Below are 24756 nucleotides of genomic sequence, written 5' to 3' on the forward strand. Positions count from 1 at the left end.
ATAAAGAACGCACACTCACTTATCTTAATCCCCCTCACCTGCAAACTACCATTTTGCTACACTATTTTACCCTTGGATTATAAATCAAACACCATAATAATTGAATTCTCTAAATAAAATGGATATTTTGATAGGATATTATTACTCTGGTACTTTAGTACTTTAGTATTCTAGTACTCTAGTATTCTAGTATTCTAGTACTCCAGTACTCTAATCCAGTACACTAATATTCTGCTCACCTAGTTCTGTAATACACTAGTTCTCTTGTACTCTAATGCTTGTAGCCCCCCCAATGAGAGTATATATTGCTACTGCTGAATGACCAAATGCATATTTGATTATGTGTATATTGATATTGGTATTCTATTAACGTTGATTGATTTTATAGATATTGTACAGGTATAAATATTGATAATGTATTGCTATGTGTATTGATGTTGCATTGCTATATGATATTGATCTGTGTTTTTAGCGGCTACAGGTGGACCTCGATCGATCGGTCTCTGTTAACAAGAGTCTGGGAATCAGAGTCACACAGTGCACCCTCAACGGACTGGCAGACTTCCTATACAGGTACAACTACTGCACTTCATACTATATATACTATATTATGCTCAACTATACCAAAGTATATACTGAACTATACTACAAATATATACTTATTCATATACTTACTCATATACTTATCGATCGTATTGGGATCCCTCTGCATTCAACCTATCTTAGCTAGTAGCTAGGAAATTGGGGTTAAAAGGTAGGAAATAGGAGCTAGGAGCTAAGAAATAGGAGCTAGGAGGCAGCTTGTGGCAGCCAAGTGCTAGGTGGCGCCAAGGAGCCAACTCCAGATGTAGTGCCTTGCTTATCGGCAGATCATATATATTATATACACTATACCTATAAATATACTTTATGTATATTTACACTAATATACTATATATACACTTATACACTATTATACTGTGATTATTCACTTTTTATACACTATTACACTATAGAGGCACTTTATATACTATATATACACTTATACGCTATATTTACACAATATATACACTACACAGACACTCCATACACACTATATATACATGCACATTATGTACAAACTATAAACACCCACACATATGATGGTAGTGGTCGTGGTGGTGGTGATGATGATTATGATGAAGATGATGATGATGATGATGATGATGATGACAATGATGTAGTTTCCAGAGGAAGGTGGAGATGTTTCATGAGGGGATGTCATGTGGGATGTTTGGAGACAATGACGACGGATACGTCTCAAAAACAATCGCTATGGTCAACTGCTGCCCCCCCTTCAGGTAAATATATATATATATATATACATATACATAGACATATATATATAGACTACTGCCCCCCTTCATGTAAATAAATATATATATATATATATATATATATATATATATATATATATATATATATACACATATACATATAAATATATATATATAGACTGCTGCCTGCCTTCATGTAAATAAATACATATTTATACATTGTGTGTGTGTGTGCGTGCGTGCGTGCGTGCGTGTGTGTGTGTGTGCAGGTGTTTCCTGAAGAGCTGTTTGCAGGTGGATGCCGTCTCCATCAGCGAGGATTCGTGTCGTCGAGGCAACGGTTCCTTGGACCGCATCGTCACCCTGGGGGTCCGTGTCCTGGCAGACCGCGTCTACCACACCATCAGGGTATACTATACCATGTTCTATATATATATATATTATTAGAAACATATGTATGTATACACCTCATTCAAGGCTTATTGTGTATTGGTTGTGTTTCTTAGCCGTGCTTTGAAAGGCTGGTGAAGAAGAAGTGGTTGTCCAATCCGGAGCCGTATAAGCAGATTGAGGCGCTGATCAAAGAAAGCTTCACTAAGTACAGACGGATGGAAAGTCCTCCTTACCAGGTACAAACACAAACACACATACCCACACACACACACATACCCCCCCCCACACACACACACACACACACAGTGCAGATGAATGGACAGTATCCTTACCAGGTACACACACACACACACACATGCATGCAGACACTCACGCACACACAAAGACACACATACAAGCACTGTGTATCACGCGTATGTGTGTGTAGATGCTGGTGGGCCAGCTCCACAGCAGGGTGCTGCAGGAGTACCTCAGGATGCTGATGAGGGGGAAGATCATCTGCACCTCGTCCAAGATGAGGAAGAGGATGGCCGCACGCCTCAAGGATGAAGGACAGCAGATTAGAGCCCTCTTCAAAGACCTGGTTAGTTTGTGTGTATCTCTTGTTCTGTGTGTGTATATGTTCCATTTGTGTGTGTGTGTACTAAATGGTCCTCATTTATATAGCGCTTTTATCCAAAGCGCTTTACAGTGTTGACTGACATTCACCCATTCATGCACACATTCACACACTGACGGCGGAGTCAACCACGCAGGGCAACAGCTAGCTCGTCAGGACACCACGACACTCACACACAGCAAGGAGGAGCCGGGGATCGAACCAGCAACCTTGCGTTTACCAGCCAACCCGCTCTACCTCCTGAGCTAATGCCGCTAATGCAACTAGACCCTACTACCAGTACAGAGCCTCTAATCTAGACCCCACTACTAGACTACTAGACTGTATCACCAATAGAGAGCCTCTAATCTAGATTCTACCACTAGACTACCCTGTTCACTTATCCCAGCTAGCACATAGTTCACCCGTCCCAGCTAACTGTCTGTCTTTCCGCCCTTCTCTCTCTCCACCTGTCTGTGTATCCAGGAGTCCCCAGCGTCATGGTTGGACGGGGTCCTGTCTCACATCTCTGAGATCATCGTCCTGGAGGACATTCCCTCCGTCCAGATGGAGGTCGCAGTCCTGGTGCGAGAGTTCCCTGATGTCAGGTACTCTCTCCTTAACTAATCCTATCTTCTAAACTCTTCTATACTCTCCTTACTTCATCTCCTTACCTCTTCTCCTCTTAGATACTCTCCTTACCTTATCTCCTCACCTCCTCTCCTCTTACACACTCTCCTTACCTTATCTCCTCACCTCCTCTCCTCTTACACACTCTCCTTACCTTATCTCCTCACCTCCTCTCCTCTTACACACTCTCCTTACCTTATCTCCTCACCTCCTCTCCTCTTACACACTCTCCTTACCTTATCTCCTCACCTCCTCTCCTCTTACACACTCTCCTTACCTTATCTCCTCACCTCCTCTCCTCAGGAAGAAGCACGTGTCGGCCATCCTGAACATCCGGGGGATGACGCGGCAGACGGAGCGACAGGAGATCCTCAACATCGTGACGGACATGGAGAGCACCACCGCCCCCGTGGCCCGGCGCCACGCCCTCTTCTCTGAGGTCCCGGTCACCCCGGAGGTCCACTGCCTCAACCTGGGCCTCAGCCGCGTGGCCCTGGCCATGTCCGCCTGCTTCAGCCCCGCACGGCCCCCCCAGGAGTCCCCCCGCCGCCGCACCCAGCACAACCCTGACAATGACCTCTGACCCCTCACCAGCACAACCCTGACAATGACCTCTGACCCCTCCCAGCACAACCCTGACCATAGCTGTCTTCGAAATCGTTCCCTATCACGGATATAGTGCACTATATACCACAATGCAATGCGGGTGCATTTACTGACGAAAATGACGTTTAGAAATGTTCAGCGTAGTGTCCGAATTCTCGTTTGTTGGTTCCCTATATAGTTCACTATATCATAAACACTATATAGGGAATAGGGAGTGAGTGAATAGGGAACGATTTCGAACACAGCTCATGACCTCTGACCCTTCCCAGCACAACCCTGACATCTGACCCCTCACCAAACAACCCTGACCATGACCTCTGACCCCTCACCAAACAACCCTGACCATGACCTCTGACCCCTCCCAACACAACCATGACCTCTGACCCCTCCCAACACAACCATGACCTCTGACCCCTCACCAAACAACCCTGACCATGACCTCTGACCCCTCACCAAACAACCCTAACCATGACCTAGAGAGAGAGCGAGAGAGAGGGAGAATGCCATGGTGATAAAAATGTCTCCCTTAATGCATTAGGTCAGCGATAGGATAGGCTTAGTGTTTGTAAGTCTAATCAAAGTTCAGTTTTCACATGCACAAAAATGAACCAAGAATGTTTCTAGATCAAAGAAAAACTCATATTGATGATTAATAGATGTTTGCAATAATGTGGCGCTATTAGTCCCATGCACTTCCTATCTCTTCCTATAGCACACATTCTGACACCATCCTATTGGACCGGCTCCAGGACGGACTGAGGACCCTTCTTTTGTTCTGCAGAGAGAGAGCTGGGCCTAGGGACTGCCCTGTGGTTTAAGCACAGGGCGGACTGGCCTAGGCTCTCCAGACACTTACCGGGGTTACAGCTGGTGGTTACGGCATTTGCTCTGCCATCCAGAACCCTCTCCAGCGAAACAGCTGCAGTGTTTCACCTACATGTGGAGATGTCTCGGAGCGGGACTCAGAGCTCAGAAACTCTCCTTCATGTCTGAACTTCCACAGGAACCGTGACGCTAACTCTAACACCAGACACAAACTATGAGCAACCAGTCAACAAACAACCAACACTAAACAAGCAGAAGGAACCGATGTGTCTGTGTTTGATTTAAGGTACGAGGTGGTTGTCTCTGTGTATTTAAAGATCAACACTCTCTGGACAAGGTCTGGTCGTTTAAAGTCATGAGGGAGTATACAACCATGACAGTAAAGTAGTGTTTCTGTTTTCATGATGCAACACAGCAGTTAGTTAGTGAACACATTTGGAATAAGGCTTTAAAGCTTTGGTGATCTGATATGATTTGTTGCTTTCAGATGCTAACATCTCTGTGGTTTAACCACAAGCGACATAACAGATTAATAACTGATTCTGAGATATATTGAAATGTACTGGATGCTGTAGATAGGGACCTTTAGAAAGGATAAACCTAAATATACTGGATGCTGTATAGAGGGACCTTTAGAAAGTAGAAACATTAATGTACTGGAGGCTGTAGAGGGGGAACTTTAGAAAGTAGAAACCTAAATGTACTGGATGCTTTAGAGAGGGACCTTTAAAAAGTATAAACTTTGGGATGTAAATCTGGCTTCACCATGATTTGTTTATTTATTAGGGGTCTTGATTATATGTGATCTTTGTCACGTTAAAATGTGCTGTTTCAAATTATTATGATTGTCATAGCTACTCGAGTCATCTCAATGAGCAATATCTTTATGAAATGATTTCATTGTAAACGCATGGATGGTCAGATGATGTTGGTGAATGAAAATGGTCTGACCTTGCAATAACTTCAGAAAAATATATATTTTTTGCATTCAAAATGTTATAATGAAAGAACATCTTGAGATATGCATCACATTTTATTAATTCGATCTAGTTGGGAAATTTAAATAAAATATTCACACAAAATCTTGTATTCTATTTCTTTTACTTTCTGATGTGTCTAACATGTGTATAATATTGTAGTATATTATATATATTATAACATATAACACCATACTATTGTGGTTATAAATGTTTCTAAAGCATGGTTTTATTTACAGCACAATCTAGAATAGGCAATACTGTAAATTCGATAAAGACCAATCAATAGTGTCAGTTCTATACAAAGCTAGGTCTAACAGCTCTAGGGTTAGGTCTAACAGACAATTCATTATATGGTCCTACATAGAGCAACGTTAAACAGATCTGTATAGAAAAGACAATAGGGTCTGTTCTATATAGCGCTAGGTCTACCTACTACCTACCTACTCACTGTCGAACCCTGTGACTTCGGTCAGCCTCAGAAGTAGGTCGTAATAGGGGCTTTTATTTAGAAATGTGGATGAACCGGATGTGAACAGTGTAGCATTTCGTCTTGGATCCAGTAAGAGCGAAATGAGCAATATAAACTATCAAAGATGATCTTTCCATGTGATTTAAAAATGTTCTCCTGGCTGCTAGCTGGAAGACTTGGCTCTTCCTAGTACATCATGGATCTATGTAATATACCATGGATATATCTAGTATACCATGGATCTATCTAGTATACAAGAGGAGAATGCGGCCATGCGGACCTTTTCCTCGCAGTCCTCCCTGATTATTAAACTATCTCTGGAGACCACCCTGTCTGTCCTGAAGCACACCTGGGGAGAGGCAACGCCCCTTCTTTGGCAGGTACACATACTAAGGCAGAGAAATGTAGATTTATAGACATGCAGTCCCAAGGAATAGTTCGATTAATTCCACCCTTTTCTGATCATTACCTCATGATTTAATATTATTATAGTCTTACTATTTCACTATATGTACACGTTTACATTTGTATGATAATAGATTTGTATTACATTTTTAATTAGTATTAGTACTTTGTATCTTTATTGTAAGCTGCCATCTATACTATTACTATGGTGATAATACAATATTTTATAATATTTCAATGATTTGACTGCCGCATGTGAGGTTATTTACAGTAGTTAACATATTTGTATTTATTAGTGTTACTAGTGTACTAGTTCTATGGACTAGTAGTGATGCTCTGTAACTCCCAGTCGCAGGCTAGCAGTGTGGTGGACTCCATGGTGGAGCAGGCGGTCAGGAAGCTGTGTGTGGTGTTCTGGGAGCTGTACTCTACCCTGCTTGACCAGAACGTGCCGGACCACAACCAGCTGGAACAATACCAGAACCAGCCCCTCCAAGCCCAGCTGGACCAGAACCAGCTAGACCCAGACCGGACGCCAGACCCACAGGACCCAGACCAGACTCTAGAACAGGAACTAGGCCGGACTCTAGACCAGGAATCAGACCAGGCTCTAGACCAGGACCCAGGCCAGACTCTAGAACAGGACTCAGACCAGACTCTAAACCAGGAACCAGGCCAGACTTTAGACCAGGACCCAGGCCAGACTTTAGACCAGGACCCAGGCCAGACTCTAGAACAGTTCTCAGACCAGACTCTAGACCAAGACCCAGGGGAAGCCCCAAGACCCCTAGCCGGTCTGATCTGGACCAGCGGTCACATCAGAGAGACTCCTAACGACACAGCAGAAGGTAAATCTCTTCTACCAGCCAACTAAGCAGTTACCAACTCAACGGTTAACATCCCACCAGTTACCAACTAACCAGTTGCCAACATGTTGAATCAGTAGCCACTAAAGCAGTTGCCAGCCAGCTGATCCTGGGCGGTTTTAATGATTGGTAGTATTGATCTGTGTCATTTTGGCCCTTGGTTGTGTTGCTATTACACTGTGGAATGTGTGTGGATGATGGCTGGCCCTATATCAGACTAATTGGACTCTACTTGGGCGAGGTGAGGCTGCTTAAACCAGCCGTCATCCACATACACTTACGTTCATTGGTGGTGATTTGAACCTCTAATGTCCCCAACCCCCAACCCTAACCCCTAACTCAAACCCCTACTCCAACATAGGAGCGAGTGAGGGTGTTGGAGCAGTGAGGGAGGGAGCTGAGGAGAGGAAGGAGCAGGAGAAGGAGAGGAGGCGGCAACGCTACAAGCTCAATGGCCAGCGGAGGCTGACCCTGAAAACGGATAACCTTCCGTCCTGCGAGGAGGTCTCCCTGCCCTCCGCCCTGCTCCACGCCGACGTCAAGCGCTTCATGTGCGAGGTGTGTGGCCGGGGCTTCTCGCGGAGCAGGAGCCTCCAGGAGCACCAGACCGTGCACACGGGGGCCAGGGCCCACCCCTGCCCCACCTGCGGGAAGCGCTTCGGCACCGCGAGCAACCTGCGAGCCCACAGCCGGACGCACTCGGCCCAGCGGCCCTTCCCCTGCCCCCTGTGTGGCAAGAGCTTCAGGAGCAAGGTGGGCCTGGCCCAGCACGGCCCGGTCCACACCGGGGCCAAGCCGTTTGTCTGCTCGACCTGCGGCCTCCCCTTCGGACTCAAGTACAACCTGCTGCGCCACCAGCGGCTGCACAGCTCTGAGAAGGCGTACCGCTGCTCTGACTGCGGGGAGAGTTTCTCAGGAGCCTGGGGGTTGAAGAAGCACTCGCTGGTCCACGGAGCCACCATGCCCTTCATGTGCGACCTCTGCGGGAAGACCTTCTTCTACAACTGTCAGCTGCTGAAGCACCAGCAGGTGGCGCACAAGAGTCCAGCGCAGGATGGGGATGGCGGCGGCGGCGGCGGCGGCGCTAGCAGGAGAAGGTGGGTGGGCACGGCGGGGGGCGGCTTCAGCTGCCCGGTGTGTGTCAAGACCTTCTGCAGCGCCGGCTCCCTGAAGACCCATCAGAAGAGCCACGACGCGCAAAAGGAGTTCAGCTGCTCCGTGTGCGAGCGCAGCTTCCACCTCAAGCACCAGTACCTGTACCACCTGCGGCAGCACAGCGGGGAGCGGCCTCACGCCTGCCCCGAGTGCCCCCGGGCCTTCTACCTGCGGAGCCAGCTGCTCCTCCACCAGCGCCTCCACACCGGGGACAAGCCGCACGCCTGCCAGAGCTGCGGCAAGGCCTTCCGCACGCCGCAGAACTACCAGCGGCACCTGCGCGTGCACACGGGCGAGCGGCCGTACGAGTGCGCCGTCTGCGGCCGGCGCTTCGCCCAGTCCAACCAGCTCAAGTCCCACATGCAGACGCACACGGGCGTCAAGCTGTACCCCTGCGGCCAGTGCAGCCGCGGGTTCTCGGACTCCAGGCAGCTCAAGAAGCACATCTGCCTCCACCCGGATCCAAACCAGGGGCAGGAAACTCCCTAGAACTATGACTAGAACCTCCCAGAACTCCCTAGAACCCCACTCCACTAGAACCACCCCCTCAAAAAACCTGCCCACTAGAACCACCGTCCTACTAGAACCGGCCCTCCACTAGAACCCCCACTCCACAAGAACCGGCCCTCCACTAGCACCCCCAACCCACTAGAACCGGCCCTCCACTAGCACCCCCAACCCACTAGGACCCCCCCCCCCCCCCCGCCCATGCCCACGAGAACCCCCACCACAGAAGAATCATCACCGAACACAGCATCAATAAATCCATATAAATCTTAAATCAGTCTGACTTGTGTAAATATTTACAATCATATATATCATTATAATCATTCATTGAATTCAGTGTCACTTGTTTTGTTGGTTCAAATTGTGTTCACTTGCAGCAAAATATACTGTACAACGTTTCATGAAGAAGAAATATATGAGTTCATCGTTACACATACCTACGGTACCTTTTACTTTGAAGAGCAGTGTTGGTCATGCCTTTGCGCATGCGTATTGTGGCAACGGGTATGTGTCCCGCGAATAAACACACAGCTAAGCTATCAGGCTAATTGCATTAGTTACTAAATTAACTGATATTGATCAATGACCAACTTGAACCGGGTTATATTTTTCTATCGATAACAAGAAGTAAGTGGGGCATCACTTGTTTAGTGTTTGCTGTTAGTTTAGTGTTAGAGTTTAGCAGCGTTAGCTTCTGTCCTGGTGAGTGTTTTGCTCTGATTTATAAGTGAAAACGAAGAATAAGAAGCGACCCCGGGGTCCTGACGGTGAGTACACACCCTGTCTGTATTTGTTTTATTAAAAAAACTACGAGCATAAGTGAGTGAGGCCAAAGTGTTGGAGGAGTGGAGGTGCTAGGAGGAGTCCTGCAGTAGCCGATCCCCACAGCAGTCCAGTTGTCACTGTTTGGAGGCATTCGTTTGTATTGACGAATGTCAATGTGTACCGTAGCATAAGAACCAAAGATCGGTGGGATTTTCACGAGGACACAGGCAAGAGTACAGTGGTAACTTTCAGAGAACCGATTCGACATTGGAAAGTGATTAAAAAAGAGCAGTGCAGTTCTGTCTTCAGCGAGCCATGGTGCAGAGGGACAAAATAATGTGTGTCATACACGATCATAGCCAGTCCGATTCCCAATCCGGACAGTAGACCTTCATTATCTGGACGACTAGACAGACAGCACCACGGAGCCGTGTTTAGACGTTTACCTACTAGAAACTAAACATCTTCTACTACCAGAGTGTATAATAGAGGGTATAATGTATTGTGTATCATACCGATTGCAGATCACAAACCATACCTCTGGATTCCAAGGGCGTGACTAGTTCATTTCAGTAGGTTGGAGGAACACAGGGGAACCAGACCCCTTGCAATGTGATCCCCTTGTTATTATTATAATAGGGTGGTGCTGAGTCTGCTCTCCATCCTCCGCCAGAGTGATGCCCTTTATCCCTCTAGCCCCCTGCTGGTTTCCGTGGTGACGGGGAGAGGGACCATGGCCCCAGTGTCAGAGGGGCAGCAGGGGAGGCGGCTGTCCAGAGAGGACTGCCTCTGTCCAGTGTGTATGGAGATTTACCTGGAACCAGTCACCCTCCCCTGTCAGCACACTTTCTGCAAGGTAACCTGTGCACAACGTACCGTATGACCTACTGTAACTACATACAATAATAACATACTGTAACAACATACCGTAATAACCATACTCTGACTGTTTTATAATAGCCATACTGTAACAATGTACTATAATAGCCATACTGTAACTACAGACAATAATAAATATACTCTAACTACATACCAAAATAACCAAAATAAGTACTGTAACAACATACTATAATAGCCATACTGTAATTACATACAATCATAACCATACTGTAACTACATACCATTATATACATACTGTAACAACAGACCATAATAACATACCATAATAACGTACCGTATTGTTAGCCTTGTTTTCTCCAGTCAGTGGACAAGGCCACGCTGTGCTGTCCTATGTGCCGAAAGAGGGTCTCCACCTGGGCACGCCTCAACACCCGCAAGAAGACCCTGGTCAACGAGGAGCTGTGGAGGGAGGTGCAGGCCGCCTTCCCCCTGCAGTGCCAGCGCCGCCTCCGTGGGGAGGAGGAGTTGGACGAGGAGCACGGTAGGAGGGACATGAGGGAGGGGGTCACCAGGAGAACTAACAAAACATAATGTAACAACATAGTGTAATTACATACAGTAATAACCATACTGTAACTACATACATAGTAAAATAATGTAACTACATCATAACAAACTACATTCAATAACCACACTAACTACCATAATAACCACACTGTAACTACACACCATAATAACATACTGTAACTACATTCAATAATAACCATAGTGTAACTACATACCATAATAACCACACTAACAACATACCATAATAACCATACTGTAACTGCATACCATAATAACATACTTTTACAACATGACATAATAACATACTTTTACAACATACCATAATAACATACTGTTACTACATACCGTAATACATACAGTACTTCTACTACATACCATTATAACATACTGTAACTACATACCATAATAATCATACTGTAGCTACACACCATAATAACATACAGTAACTACAGCCCATAATAACTGTAACCATAGTAACGTGTTGTGGTACAGCAGAGTCCTCCAAGCCCAGAGTCTGCGAGCCAGGAGAACTGAGGAAGGAGTATGAGGACCAGGTCTCCAGGGTACGACCATGTCTTTACATTTACGCTTTACACTTCTGGTTATTCTCTAGTTTTAGTTGTATACTTTAGACTTCTAGTTTTATACTGAAGAGTTGTAGTTGTATACGTAAGGGTTGTAGTTGATAGTTAAACCCTCAAATGTTATAATGCTATAATACCACGGATACCAACAAAATACAACGTATATTGAAATTATAGTAATGATGTGGGGCCGTTGGTGCTCAAAATGAATCCCTTAATGTTCACTGTATCTCAGCATCCCTTAAGAGGCACTGACCAGTCTCTAGACCCCAAGCAAACTATATTGGACTTCTCCAGCCAGTAGGGGGCACCGTAGTAACGGTGTGGTAACGCTTGCTTTAGATCGTGGGAAACTTAATAAATTCCTATAAATACAAAAATATGTTGCTACAATAAGTTTGTTATCCCTAATATATTTAAGATAGTTCAGCATTGTTAAGTTGAATCTAGGGCAGGTATCGTAGTCCCTTTTAACAGCACTTGTTCAGCACGGAATGGGGGTAAAGATGTTGGATAGTAAGAGGTAGTAACAAATTGCAATCAGTCTCTGTGAAAGGGTGATTTGTGGGATCAGTGTGAAAGGGTGCATGTGGGATCTCTGAAAGGGCATTCTAATGGTGTGTGTGTGTGTGTAGCTTGAGGAGGAGCGGCGTGTGGGGGAGGAGGCGGAGAGGAGGGCAAGTGAGGAGTTCATCCAGCTCCTCCTGCAGGAGGAGGAGCAGCGTCTGGCCCAGGAAAGGAGGAGACAAGAGGAGAAACTAGAGGAGGACGAGAGGCTGGCACGCCTCCTTAACCAGGAGCTGGTCTGTCTGTCAACCTGTCTGTCTGCTTGTCTACCTGTTTGTCTTTCTGCTTGTCTACCGGCCTGTGTGCTTGTCTACCCGTCTGTCTACCTGTCTGTCTGTCTGACTATCTGTATTCTGTTTGTTGTTCTGCCTGCCGTCTGTTTGTCAGTACCTGTCTCTGCTGATTATGCAAATTATGTTTATTATTAATAATATGTTAATAATATGTTTGTTAATGATAATACTAACTAATAATATCTGTTATGTTGGTTAGGTTTAATTATAGAAATAGTAATAATGATGTTTTGAATGTTAATGTTCAATAGTAATCTGTTAACCTCTGTCTTATTGATGCTCTGTCCTCTGTACAGAACTCGTCTCCCGTGTCAGAGCCTGCTTCTCCTCACGCCAGGATAAAACCTACCCCTGGACAAATAGACAGGTAGGGACCTACTGGTGGACATTAGACAGGTAGGGACCTACTGGTGGACATTAGACAGGTAGGAACCTACCACTGGACAAATAGACAGGAACTTACTGGTGGACATATAGACAGGTAGAAACCTACTGGTGGACATATAGACAGGTAGAAACCTACTGGTGGACATTAGACAGGTAGGAACCTACTGGTGGACATATAGACAGGTAGGAACCTACTGGTGGACATATAGACAGGTAGGAACCTACTGGTGGACATATAGACAGGTAGGGACCTACTGGTGGACATTAGACAGGTAGGAACCTACTGGTGGACATATAGACAGGTAGGAACCTACTGGTGGACATATAGACAGGTAGGGACCTACTGGTGGACATATAGACAGGTAGGAACCTACTGGTGGACATATAGACAGGTAGGAACCTACTGGTGGACATATAGACAGGTAGGGACCTACTGGTGGACATTAGACAGGTAGGAGTGTGTGTTTTGACTAATTGCTTTTATATGATCTCCAGGTTCCTGTGTCCACTGCCTCCCAAACCAACCAGTTCAGACACCAACAGGGTATGTCTCTCCATCTCATGTATGTCTCTCTCTCTCTCTCTCTCTCTCTGCCTGTTTGTCCCTCTTTCTCTTGCTGACTGTCTCTTCGTGTGAAGTGTAAATGCATTTCTACAGCGCTTTTCAGACCTGGGGCCAATCAAAGCGCTTTACATTTATTGCCTCGTACTCATCCATTCATTAACTCTTTGGAGCACACATCCATACACCGATTCACACACCCACGGCGGTGTCAGCTATGTAAGGCAACAGCCAGCTAGGTCCTTTACCTGTTATTTGGTTTGGTTGATTTGCAGCACAGAAAATACTTATTCTTGTTTTTGTCTTGTGTGACAGTGTTTATCGCAGTTAGTAACCGGCTCAATGTAGTGGGATCCTTACTAAAAGTGTATCATGTCTTCTGTCGTCACTAGGACAACATACTGCCCACCCCTCCACTCCCAGGAAACACCAGACCGGCTCCTCCCCAAGCTTCACCCAGATCCCCAGACCAGACCAGACCACTGTCACCAGGGGACCCAGACAACACTGGACCTGCTCCTCCCATAGACCCAAACCACACCAGACCAGCTTTGCCCAGACACCCAGACCACAACCGACCAGATCCACCAGGGGACCCAGACCAGACCAAAGCCACCCCCATCCTGACCCTCTCCTCCAAGAGAAGGAGCTTCCATATAGAGACGGGCCCAGACTCCTCCTCCAAGAGACCCTGCTCTTCCCACCCCAGCACCTGGCCACACCAGCAGGTCTCGGCTGGTTCTGGAGTTAGTGGTAGCGAGGAGGTGGAGGAGGAGGAGGAGGTCCGTGTTCTCCTGGTGGAGGAGCTGAGCCGACAGGAGGAGGTGCTGTTCAGCCGCCGTCAGCAGGAGGAGCAGGACCGTCTGGTGGCTGAGCTCCTCCAGAAGGAGCTGAACAAGGAGGAGCAGCGGGCCTCAATTGACCGCAGCAAAGGGTCTGCTGACCCTTACCAGCTGCGCCGCAAAGCCAGAACCCCAAGCAAGAGCTCCTCCTCTTCCAAACAAAATGAGGTGGGAGCAGAGCGAAGGGCTTCTCCTAACAGACAGACGGCTAGCAGCCCCGCCCCTCGCCTGCCACAGGCCAGTAAGCAGGCCTCACTAAAGGATATGTTCCGACGCCTCTCCAGCTGAGTTCGAGACCATTGGACCTTATTTTCTCCCTCCCTCCCCGCTAATTCCCATTGTACAGTACGTTAGCATCCCAAAGCTGCCTGTAGCGCACACTGCACGTGTACAGTTCAAAATGTGTGATTGCAAGACTGATGTGAGTGAGTGGATCTGGCTGAATTTTTTTTATCAGCAGTTCCTCTATGTAAGTGTAAGTGCAGATATTCTGGAAATAAACTACCCACTAGCAGCTGTGATGTCTTGGTCTGGTGTGTTACAGGAACTCACTGCCTTGCTACAGGACACTAGATACATCCCTCCTGGTAAAGACTAACTAGGTGGTCCCTCCTGGTAAAGACTAACTAGGTGGTCCCTCCTGGTAGAGACTGTAACTAGGTTGTCCCTCCTGGTAGAGACTGTAACTAGGTGGTCCCTCCTGGTAGAGACTGTAACTAGGTGGTCCCCCTGGTAAAAACTGTAACTAGGGTCTAATATAGCCATGAGATCAGGAGATCCATCCTGTGACTGCTTCTGCGAAGTCTGTGTTCTCTCAGCTCATCTCAACCAGTCAGAAGACGGCTACCTTTTAAGGGCGCACTCACACTAGGCGGAGTTGCCCTGTACTGTACTCAAGTACGATTGCCCCCCCCCCCACTGTGCCGCCTGGCCTGTGCTCACACAAGGCAATCTCAACTGGGCATGAGTACGGTTGCCTCTTGTACATATAGGTTGCGTATCCGTGCGTGTGCGTGTGTCGGCTCATTAGCATCTGTACCGTAGCCTGAGCACACCTCCAAAGTGTACTGAGGCCACAGAATTTAACTGTACTTGTGTACGGATGGAGTGCTCACACTAGCCAAACGATCTAGACTTTAGGGGCATGGTACAGATGGCCTAGTGTGAGTGCGGCCTAAAGGGCTGATTATGGTTCACGCAACGCAAGGGGGTTATGGACCCCTTACATTCGTGTGGACCCTCCTTGCGTCCACCGCAGGGGTGCGCCTCCCAAAAATTGGAACCTTCCGTTGAGGTGACGCAGCCACAAGGGCTGTGATTGGTCCGCTCAGTAAAACCCGACGTAGAACCATAAAGGTTCACGACTGAGTCGAAGCGTCTGCGTAGTCATTGCGTTGCGTGAACGTGGTACCATAATCAGCCCTTGAGTGTCTGTTCCACTTGACGTGGTGAGTCAGATGTCAGTGCTGCTTGGACCTGAGGATCTGGATCTCTGTGATTGGCTACAGTCAGTTGAAGGAAATAATCAATCAGCACGCGGTCTGAGTCATCTGCGGTCCATACGCAAAGTTTATTAAAAAAAGAATATGTAAATGTTTACATTGTTGCGAAGTAATGCTTTATAGGAATATACATATATAATGTAATTAATAAATACATCCATCTTGTTTTCACAATTTCTTCGTTTATTCTTGAATAAAAGTAAGACAATTCAACTAACCTGCTAAAAGTATATTATGAGCAAACATGACTACTTGAATACTATTTTCAAAGTCCATGCATACCATTTGGTACTTTTGTTTTGAGGTATGATCAGACAGAAGATGATAATATTTTCGTACCTTCGTTGTCTAGTAAGTTTCCGAGAAGCAGCCCAACACACACCGCCGCCGAAGCGCAGCGCAGCGTCAAAAAGAACGCCCCCATTATTTCCGACGTACTAGGCCACACCGACGGCGCCTTGACGCGCGCAAGGGCGCGTCGGCTCACGCCACTGTTTAATTCCCTAGCGTCGCCGCGTGTGAAAAAGCGCTTTTTAAAAGCTATTTTGTACATCCCGGCTTTATACAAGGTCCTGTACATATGGATTGTTGATGCAGTAGCTGAATAATTCCACAATGCAGAATGAATGAGCAATGACAGTAAATAAAGTGACTAAACCGTAAACAAAGTGCCCGACAGAACATAAGTAGGCCTAACTATGAATTAATGTGACGATCATTGTAAGCACAAACAGAGGATCATAGGCATCAGGCCCATATATGTAGTCATAAAGCAACTGGTATAACGTTATGGTAGCCTATAACGACTATGTTTGTTGATCTGCTGTTTTCAAAACATAACCACAACGGTGCTGCAGCGCTTCCTATTGATGCTAGGGGCGGCGTTTGACGCGAGTAAACTGCGCACTGCTGCGATTCGGCGGCGGTGTGTGGCCGGCTTGAGTGAGTTGGGGAGGGGCTGGATCTACAGGTGGAGTTGGGATACGTCAAGCTCCACCCATTGGCTCTTCTAGTGAGGAGCCTCTGACAGCTGCAGCCGCTGGCCGAGTGCCGACTGTTTCTTGTTCACTTCGACATTTAGTAAATCATACATATTGCATCCATAGTGGTGAACTAGGTCTATAAGGATCTCTATTTCTGCATTGACCTCATCTCGATGGCAGTCGACGCTGCAAGCAAATGCTAACTTGCACTGCGTGACGTGAATATAGGTTGCTTTTGGTCACATGGAGTGCAGTTGTGTCGCAACAGCTTCGTTTACGCACTTCCTCTGAAAGAGTGTCATCATAGGCCTACGTATAGTTTTCGAACGGGGAAACGATCCCTGTGTCTCCAAAACAGGGATGTAGGCCTACTATACCCCTTATCTTAATCCCCCTCAGATTAGAAAAAAAAAAAAAAAATAGACTGGTCCACACAGCAATGAAAATTATATCTCAAACGGTCTTTGAGAACTATAGATAAACAGACAAGGAACATTACTTCTTACCCCTCCAATGTGCTGTATTCAGAATATGAACTGCTCCCATCAAGTAGACGCTACAGGGTTCCAAAGGGTTTAAATACAGGAAAAGATACCTGAATATTAAAACTCTTTCATCACTCTTTCTGTCGTTAAATGCACTATTGTCTGTGTCTTGCTTGTGCTATGCACTATATGTCTGTTATGGCAGTATTATTGTATGTATTTTTATGTGGCAGCCTTTATTTCGTAGAAAAATTTCCATTGGAACGAATTAAATAATCTAACAGTTTTAGTTCTAGCATACGCTCTAATGTACTAACATACCCTCTTATGTACTATAATACCCTATAATGTACTACCATACCCTCAAATTTACTAAAATACACTTTAATCTACTAAAATACCCTTTAGCAGCGTTCTAAAATACACTTGAATGTACTAAAATACCATTAAATGGCGTTCTAACATACACTCTAATAATCTAAAATACCTTTAAATGGCGTTCTATACACTCTAATGATCTACCCTTAAATGGTGTTCTTACATACCCTAACTAAAACAGCCCCTAACCAACTAGGATAATTCTGATAGTTCACTGCTGATGGTATTGTGGTTAACTGGTGCGATGGGAGCCAGCTGACCAGCTTAGTGACGCGTTGGTTCCGTGATACATGCTTCATGTATGTCGAGTTCCCCATGGACATGTGAGGTGGGGGAAGAGGTGGTGGTGTGGTCCAGTTGGGACTAATATAAGTTGTCTTGGTTCCTCATCTCTTCAACTCCTGCCAAGGACCGTCTGCAGTCAACACGGTGAGACCAACCTCCTCACTCCTTCAGTGTGTTAATGTGTCCTGGTAGTATTTTAATGTGATCTGGGTTTTTTTGTTCTGGTAATATGTTATTATGTCCTGGTAGTATTTTAGTATGATCTGGTGTGTTAATTTGTTCTGGTAATATGTTATTATGTCCTGGTAGTATTTTAGTATGATCTGGTAGGTTAATATGTTAGTATGTTAGTATATTAAAATAATGTAATTGAATTAATAATAACAATAATTTTATAGTCCATTATATGATATAATAATGGACTGACATCACTGTGATTGGATACAGGGCTGTCAATCAAGTGTGCTCATTTGAATATTATGGCAGAAGCTATGATAGGCTGGTAAGACTATTTATGTTATACTAATATATATTTCAATATATATAGGGTTGGGATGTGTGTTGCTAGGTGTCTGAGATGTGTTGCCATGATGCTGGTCACCCTATCGATTATCTGCATCCTTGCCAACATCCTGCTGCTACTTCCTGGTTTTAACATCCACTTTCTGCTGGAGGGTCATGTGACCAGAGAGGCTACCTGGGGCACAGGCATCTGGAGCTCTGGAATACTGGTGAGAGAGAGACATAGACAGAGAGAAGTAGAGATACATAGAGAAACAGAGGGAGATAGAGAGATAGAGGCATAGACAGAGAGAAAGAGTGGGAGAGAAAGACAGAGAAGAGAGACACAAAGAGAGAGAGAGACATAGACGGAAAGACAGAGAGAGAGACAGAGAAAGACAAAGTCACAGGAGGGAGAGACTTATGATGCATGTGAATGTTGTGGATCTATTTTATGCATTGGCATCACGTTCTTACGTTGATGGTTCTTGTGCGTGTGTGATCTGTTCCTGAAAATGTTCTTTACCAAACATGGTTGTGGTGCATTCAGGTCACATGGGGTTCAAATTGAGTCATTTAGAGAGTTCTCCATGATGTGACTTAGTGTGTGTGTGTGTGTGTGTGTGTGTGTGTGTGTGTAGGTGCTGGTGGGAGCGAGAGCCTTCATGACTAGCAGTAAGACCAAAGGAAGCTGTACCTTCAGAACCCAGGTAGAGAAACATAGATATACATACAAAGAGAAACACACATTGAGATATGAACATAGAGATACATACATAGACATATATGCATAGAGCTAAATACATAGAGATACATCCATAGAGGTATATACATGGAGATATATTCATAGAGATACAAACATAGGGTCCATAGAGATACATAGAGAGATATATAAATAGTGATACATACATAGAGATATAGATATGTATTTTAATGTTTAGAGATATATACAGAGAGAGACAGATGAACAAAGCGATGTATGAATAGAAAAATATATATATTTATATACAGTATATATATATATATATACTGAGAAGGATCTGGATAGAGAAACAGACAGAGGGAGAGACAGAAAAATAGATCTATACATAGAGATAGCTCCTATATATGTGTTTATTGACGTTTGTTTTTATCTATATATCTAGACCTGTTTCTAGCTAGGCTACAGTGCCCTGGTCCTGCAGGGTATTGTAGTTTATGTAAGTTTATACTGTAGTTTATTTCTGTCTATATGTGTTTCCAGCTTAACTACAGTGCCCTGGTCCTGCAGGGCATTGTAGTTTATGTATGTTTATACTGTAGTTTATTTCTGTCTATATATGTAGATGTGTTTCCAGCTTAACTACAGTGCCCTGGTCCTGCTGGGTTCGGGGTTCTGTAGCTGGGTCAGTGTGACTGGATTGGTCAAGGGACCGCTCTGCCTCTACAACACATCGGCTGGCCAAGTCTGGGGGGTCCCTCTACAGCCCAACCCTGACCGGTACACGCACGCACGCACGCACACATGCACACACACACACACATGCACACACACACACACACACACACACACACACACACACACACACACACACACACACACACACACACACACACACACACAGTCAGTTTCATGTCCACTTGTCAAGAATGTTTGTTAACCGATGGATGTTATGTGTGTGTGTGTGTGTGTGTGTGTGTGTGTGTGTGTGTGTGTGTGTGTGTGTGTGTGTGTGTGTGTGTGTGTGTGTGTGTGTGTGTGTGTGTGTGTGTGTGTGTGTGTGTAGCTTCCCAGGCTACCTGTACAACAGGACAATATGGGAGGGTGTGTGTGAGAGTCCCAGAGGCGTGGTCCATTGGAACGTGGTTCTCTTCTCTATCCTGGCCCTGAGCGCCGCCCTGCAGCTCCTGCTCACCGCAGGGAACCTCTTCAACCTGCTGCTAGGAGTCCTGCTGGGTACACAAACACATGCACACGCGTACACACAGACACACACACACACACACACGCACACACACACACACACACACACACACACACACAGTAGTTTTTTTTAAAGAGAAATGTTCATTCAGGACTATTTCAATTGTGTGTTAATTGTGTTAAATGTTATCATTGGAATGGAGACATGTTGTGATGATGTCTATATTTTTTGTTCATACCTCCAACGTAACAGTGTTAATGTTGTTAAGACTGCTGTAGGTAACTGTGTGTGTGTGTGTGTGTGTGTGTGTTCCAGGTGACACCAGTTTCTGTGTGAAGAGGAACAATAATCAAGAGTTGTCATGATGCCTTTATTTTGTTTCTGTTGTTTGAAGCACTGCCGCACTTTATTTAGTTTTGAAGCTCCTGTTGTTAAACATGTTATGACCATGCCATGTCATGTTAAGGTTTCTATTTTTCTAAGGTTTTTATTGCTGTTTCTTATGTCAACCCTGCACTATTTCACATGTTGTACTACAGCTATTTGCCCTATTAAAAAACACCTGAACTAGACAATTTCTTAAGAATAAAAGGCTTCTATCTATGAGACATTCCATCCGAGTACTTGTCTCTATAAATTGTTATATTGTGGTTCATTTGCCCCCACTGCAGTGTTTTTTTATTTTTCATTTCATATAAAACATTCTGACATTATCTGGCTTGAAGACATGCTCGCATAATTCTGTTGCCTTGGTTACTGTAGTAAATTACGGAAGTCTTGAATCAGGACGTCATTCAGACATGTCTACATTTTCTGAAGACAAGTCAAGTCAATTTATTTGTATAGCACATTTCAAATGGTATACACAGACTCAATGCGCTTATAGGAAAAACATAGAAAAACACTACTAACCATAGGGTGGTTTGAATAGGCAGTCAGTGTGAGAGTTAGGCCTATAGCGTACTATAGCTGCTACTATAGCTACAACTATAGCTAACTACAGCTACTAGTATAGCTTACTACGGCTGCTACTATAGCTAACTACAGATACCACTAAAGCTTACAACAGCTACAACTAAAACAAATACAGCTTATATTATAGCAAACTACAGCCACTATAGTTACATAGTTGCAGTTTTTAAGGTATGTTGATGATTGATTCCTTAGAGAATAATATATGCAGGCAAACAGGTAGACAGACAGGTTTACAGACAGACAGATAGAAAGGTAGACAGACAGACAGACAGACAGACGATGTTTAAAATCGGTCTAATAATACATGAACATGTGTATATAATGATATTATAATAATGTCTCCCTGGTCCTGATGTTTCCTGTTCCGGTCTGGGCTTTGATCCAGACCACAGTAGCCACGCTCCACACACACACCAGCTTTCACACGTGCACTTCACCTGTGTGTGTGTGTGTGTGGGGAGGGGTGTGTGTGTGTGGGTGTGTGTGCGTGTGTGTGTGTGTGTGTGTGTGTGGGGGGGGGGTGTGTGGGTGTGTGTGCGTGTGTGTGTGTGGGTATGTGTGCGTGTGTGTGTGTGTGTGTTTGTGATGAAGATGAGAAGGATGGGGATGACCTCCTCCTGCTGTCCATTTCTCTCCTGCTGATTTCCTCTTCCTGTCATTCTCTCTCGCCCCAGCTTCTCTCTCAGATAACTCACCCCCGCACTGAGGGGGATAGAGAGAGAGAGAGAGAGAGAGAGAGAGAGAGAGAGAGAAACCGAGCAATATTATCTCTCTCATTCTCACTCAATCTCAGTGATTGAGAGAGAATATCCTGTGAGTGTTACCGGTCCGGACCATCTTCATGAAGAACAGCTTCCAGAACAAGTAGGCCTACTAAAACGTTGTTACAACCATTTATTATGATATATAACTTACAATATTCTGTAGAGTTTATATTGTTTGAACTTTATCAAGTGATGTTTAACTTATATGATTGAATATAACTTCATGTAGAGAGCGAGAGAGCGACAGAGAGAGACAGAGATAGAGAGAAAGAGAGAGAGAGATACGATAGATATTGTATCATTTATAAATTCATAAACCTTCTTAGAAGATAAAAGCAACAGTCGACAATGCATCCAATTCCACCTAATGTAAAACATATATTTACGTTGCCAAAACATTTAATAATAATAAAAATTGTAAATGATTTAAAATAAATTACCATTGCAAAATATATATTCAGTGAAAGGTATCTAATAACAATAGTCACCTAATAATAACGTGCTAGTTATACTAACAGCATGATAGAAACATGGCAACAACATGAAATACATATGCTAACAACATACTACTCCCATACTAACAACATGCTAGTCACACTAACATGCTAGCAGCATGCCATTAATGTTGTTACTTGGTCTTCCAGGAGTTCAACCAGCAACTCTTTACTATGTGGGTTTACCTCCCCAGACATGGAGCACCTTAACTCCTCCCACTTCCCGACCAGGCCATCAGAGCTGAGCAGCCGCTTCACACATCAGGTGCTCCCGGCCCTCTACCTGCTGGTGTGTCTGGTGGGCGTGGTCCTCAACGTCCCGGCCGCCTGGCTGCTCCTGCGCGTGCCCAGCGAACGGCCCCTGGTGGTGTACCTGAAGAACATGGTGGGGGCCGACCTGCTCCTCCTTTCCACCATCCCCCTCAAGGTGGGGGCGGAGCTTGGGATGGGGGGGCGGGGCCTGCAGGTGGCCGTGTGTCGCTACAGCGCCGTCCTCTTCTACTCCTCCATGTACGTGGGCATCGTGTTCATGGGCCTCATCAGCCTGGACCGCTACGTCACCGTCACCCGCCACGCCTCCTCCTCCTCCTCGCTGCTGCACAGGGTGGGCGTGGCCCGCCTCCTGGCGCTGCTCATATGGTGCCTCCTGCTCCTCAGCGTGCTGCCCAACGTCTTGCTGACCAGCCGCTCCCCGCTCCCCAACGCCTCCGTCTCCTGCATGGAGCTGAAGACGCCCCTGGGCCTGCAGTGGCACCGCGCCTCCACCTTGAGCAGCGTGGCCCTGTTCTGGGCCACGCTGCTCCTCCTCTGCTCCTGCTACGCCTCCATCGCCCGCCGCGTCTTCCGCTCCTCCCGCCGCGAGCGCGGGGGGGGGCCGTGCCGGCGCTCGGGCCGCAGCATCGTGGTCCTCCTCCTGGTCTTCCTGCTGTGCTTCGTGCCCTACCATGTCTGCCGGGTGCCCTACACGCTGAGCCAGACGCCCGGGGCCCGCTACACCCAACACACGCGCTACGTCCTCTTCCAGCTGAAGGAGGCCACGCTCCTGCTCTCCTCCGTCAACGTCTGCCTGGACCCCCTCATCTATTTCTTCATGTGCAGGAGCTTCCGGGAGTCACTGCTGAGGAAGATGGCCGGAGGAGGGCAGAGGAGGAGAGGAGGGGTGAGGAGGTGAGAGGAGGAGGGGAGAGGCAAGGAGAGGAGATGAGGGGAGAGGAGGAGAGGAAGGGGGAGGCGGTGAGAGGAGGAGAGGAGAGGCAAGGATAGGGGAGGAAGGGAGAGGAGGATAGGAGAGGCAAGGAGAGGAGAGGAGGGGAGAGGAGGAGAGGAGAGGCAAGGAGAGGAAGAGAAGAGGAGGGGACTAAGGAAAGGAAGAGAAGAGGAGAAGAGGAGAGGAAAGGAGAGGGGAGAAGAGGAGAGGAGAAGAGAGAAGACAAGGAGAGGAGATGATAAGAATAGAGTAGAGTAGAGGATAGGAACATTCTTTATTTATTTTTTATGTAATTAATGAAGTACAATAAATTTCTACAAACATTTCTACAACATATGATTGGTTCTCTGTGTGGTGTATGTTTTATATGAATGCTGTTCAGGTTATCAGTAAAATAAGTGTACTTGTTATACACTTATAAAGACTACATAAACTTTTATGTAGATTATTGTTGCACTAACTTTATCATAGACTCATAGTCTCAGCTAAAACACCTTTAACATTATAGTGAATTACACATTATACATTATCAACTAATTTTTTTAATTTATTTTGCGTTAAAATAACGTCTCTAGACCAACAGAGTGAGAGAGGAAGACACTATGGCATGAGGGTTTGAAGCGTTTCCTGTCAACAGCGGCTTGGTACACAAACTCTCCTTCAAGTGTGTCGGGTGGACCTCACAGGATGTTACCTCACACCCAGCAGCTTTATTTATGTTTTTATCATGCATTTCATCAACCTGCAGTGGGTGTGTGCGTGCGTGCGTGCGTGCGTGCGTGCGTGCGTGCGTGCGTGCGTGTGTATGTGGCAGATTTCGGGCGACAAAAATACACCTCATACCCCACAGAGAAACATCTATCAACATCAAGGTACAATTGACCCTGGCATAAAAAGTATATATGAATATAACTAAATTGAACGTGTCATTGTGTGGAATAAATGATAACATCATTGGCATAAATAGATGTTAAGTTACCTACCAGATATTTGACTCAAAATTGTGGCTCCTCCTGCATGGTACTGTCCTCACATCAGTTGCAGCAGGTGAAGCATGTGTACATGTATGGGAAGAGTTCAATTCAAAACAACTATAAGAATGAAGCACAAAAAGGTTAATGTGTGGACGTTTACATGACCCT

The 24756-nt window shown here is 45.7% G+C and overlaps 5 protein-coding genes across 9 annotated transcripts in view; all 5 read left to right on the plus strand.

Moving 5' to 3' along the window:
- Positions 1 to 5402, plus strand: part of exoc3l2b (exocyst complex component 3-like 2b) — a 22392-nt gene extending 16990 nt beyond the window's left edge. For both annotated transcript variants that reach the window (XM_084466658.1, XM_084466659.1), the window contains exons 9-15: positions 473 to 573; positions 1203 to 1319; positions 1565 to 1703; positions 1802 to 1924; positions 2116 to 2271; positions 2773 to 2894; positions 3220 to 5402. In XM_084466658.1, the coding sequence (XP_084322784.1) occupies positions 473 to 573; positions 1203 to 1319; positions 1565 to 1703; positions 1802 to 1924; positions 2116 to 2271; positions 2773 to 2894; positions 3220 to 3499 (1038 nt within the window). In that variant the 3' untranslated portion in view covers positions 3500 to 5402. The remainder of the gene's footprint in view (positions 1 to 472; positions 574 to 1202; positions 1320 to 1564; positions 1704 to 1801; positions 1925 to 2115; positions 2272 to 2772; positions 2895 to 3219) is intronic.
- Positions 5403 to 6084: 682 nt separating this feature from the next.
- LOC311341738 (uncharacterized protein) lies at positions 6085 to 8822 on the plus strand. Its single transcript, XM_084466536.1, has 3 exons — positions 6085 to 6176; positions 6551 to 7049; positions 7429 to 8822. Exons 2-3 carry the CDS (start codon positions 6578 to 6580, stop codon positions 8709 to 8711), a joined length of 1755 nt encoding a protein of 584 aa, XP_084322662.1. The 5' UTR covers positions 6085 to 6176; positions 6551 to 6577; the 3' UTR covers positions 8712 to 8822.
- Positions 8823 to 9236: 414 nt separating this feature from the next.
- On the plus strand, positions 9237 to 14650 carry rnf168 (ring finger protein 168). 3 transcript variants are annotated; one of them, XM_084467383.1, is made up of 8 exons: positions 9237 to 9496; positions 10168 to 10350; positions 10680 to 10875; positions 11394 to 11464; positions 12121 to 12288; positions 12642 to 12712; positions 13228 to 13276; positions 13687 to 14650. In XM_084467383.1, exons 2-8 carry the CDS (start codon positions 10228 to 10230, stop codon positions 14422 to 14424), a joined length of 1416 nt encoding a protein of 471 aa, XP_084323509.1. In that variant the 5' UTR covers positions 9237 to 9496; positions 10168 to 10227; the 3' UTR covers positions 14425 to 14650. The 3 variants fall into 3 exon arrangements, with proteins under 3 accessions (XP_084323509.1, XP_084323511.1, XP_084323510.1); XM_084467385.1 differs by having other exon boundaries at positions 11397 to 11464; XM_084467384.1 differs by having other exon boundaries at positions 10191 to 10350.
- A 3185-nt stretch (positions 14651 to 17835) lies between these two features.
- On the plus strand, positions 17836 to 20709 carry LOC311341986 (transmembrane 4 L6 family member 19). Of its 2 annotated transcripts, none has more exons than XM_084466801.1 (6): positions 17836 to 17913; positions 18317 to 18500; positions 18912 to 18980; positions 19596 to 19750; positions 20037 to 20206; positions 20490 to 20709. In XM_084466801.1, exons 2-6 carry the CDS (start codon positions 18324 to 18326, stop codon positions 20537 to 20539), a joined length of 621 nt encoding a protein of 206 aa, XP_084322927.1. In that variant the 5' UTR covers positions 17836 to 17913; positions 18317 to 18323; the 3' UTR covers positions 20540 to 20709. The 2 variants fall into 2 exon arrangements, with proteins under 2 accessions (XP_084322927.1, XP_084322928.1); XM_084466802.1 differs by having other exon boundaries at positions 19608 to 19750.
- Positions 20710 to 22603: 1894 nt separating this feature from the next.
- LOC311341563 (P2Y purinoceptor 14) lies at positions 22604 to 23578 on the plus strand (the record flags this gene model as incomplete). Its single annotated transcript, XM_084466386.1, has 1 exon — positions 22604 to 23578. The coding sequence occupies one exon, from the start codon at positions 22604 to 22606 to the stop codon at positions 23576 to 23578; it is 975 nt and encodes a 324-aa protein (XP_084322512.1).
- Between the last annotated feature and the right edge of the window lie 1178 nt (positions 23579 to 24756).

Source organism: Micromesistius poutassou (assembly GCF_964030765.1).
Source record: "Micromesistius poutassou genome assembly, chromosome: 4".
NCBI lineage: Eukaryota > Metazoa > Chordata > Actinopteri > Gadiformes > Gadidae > Micromesistius > Micromesistius poutassou.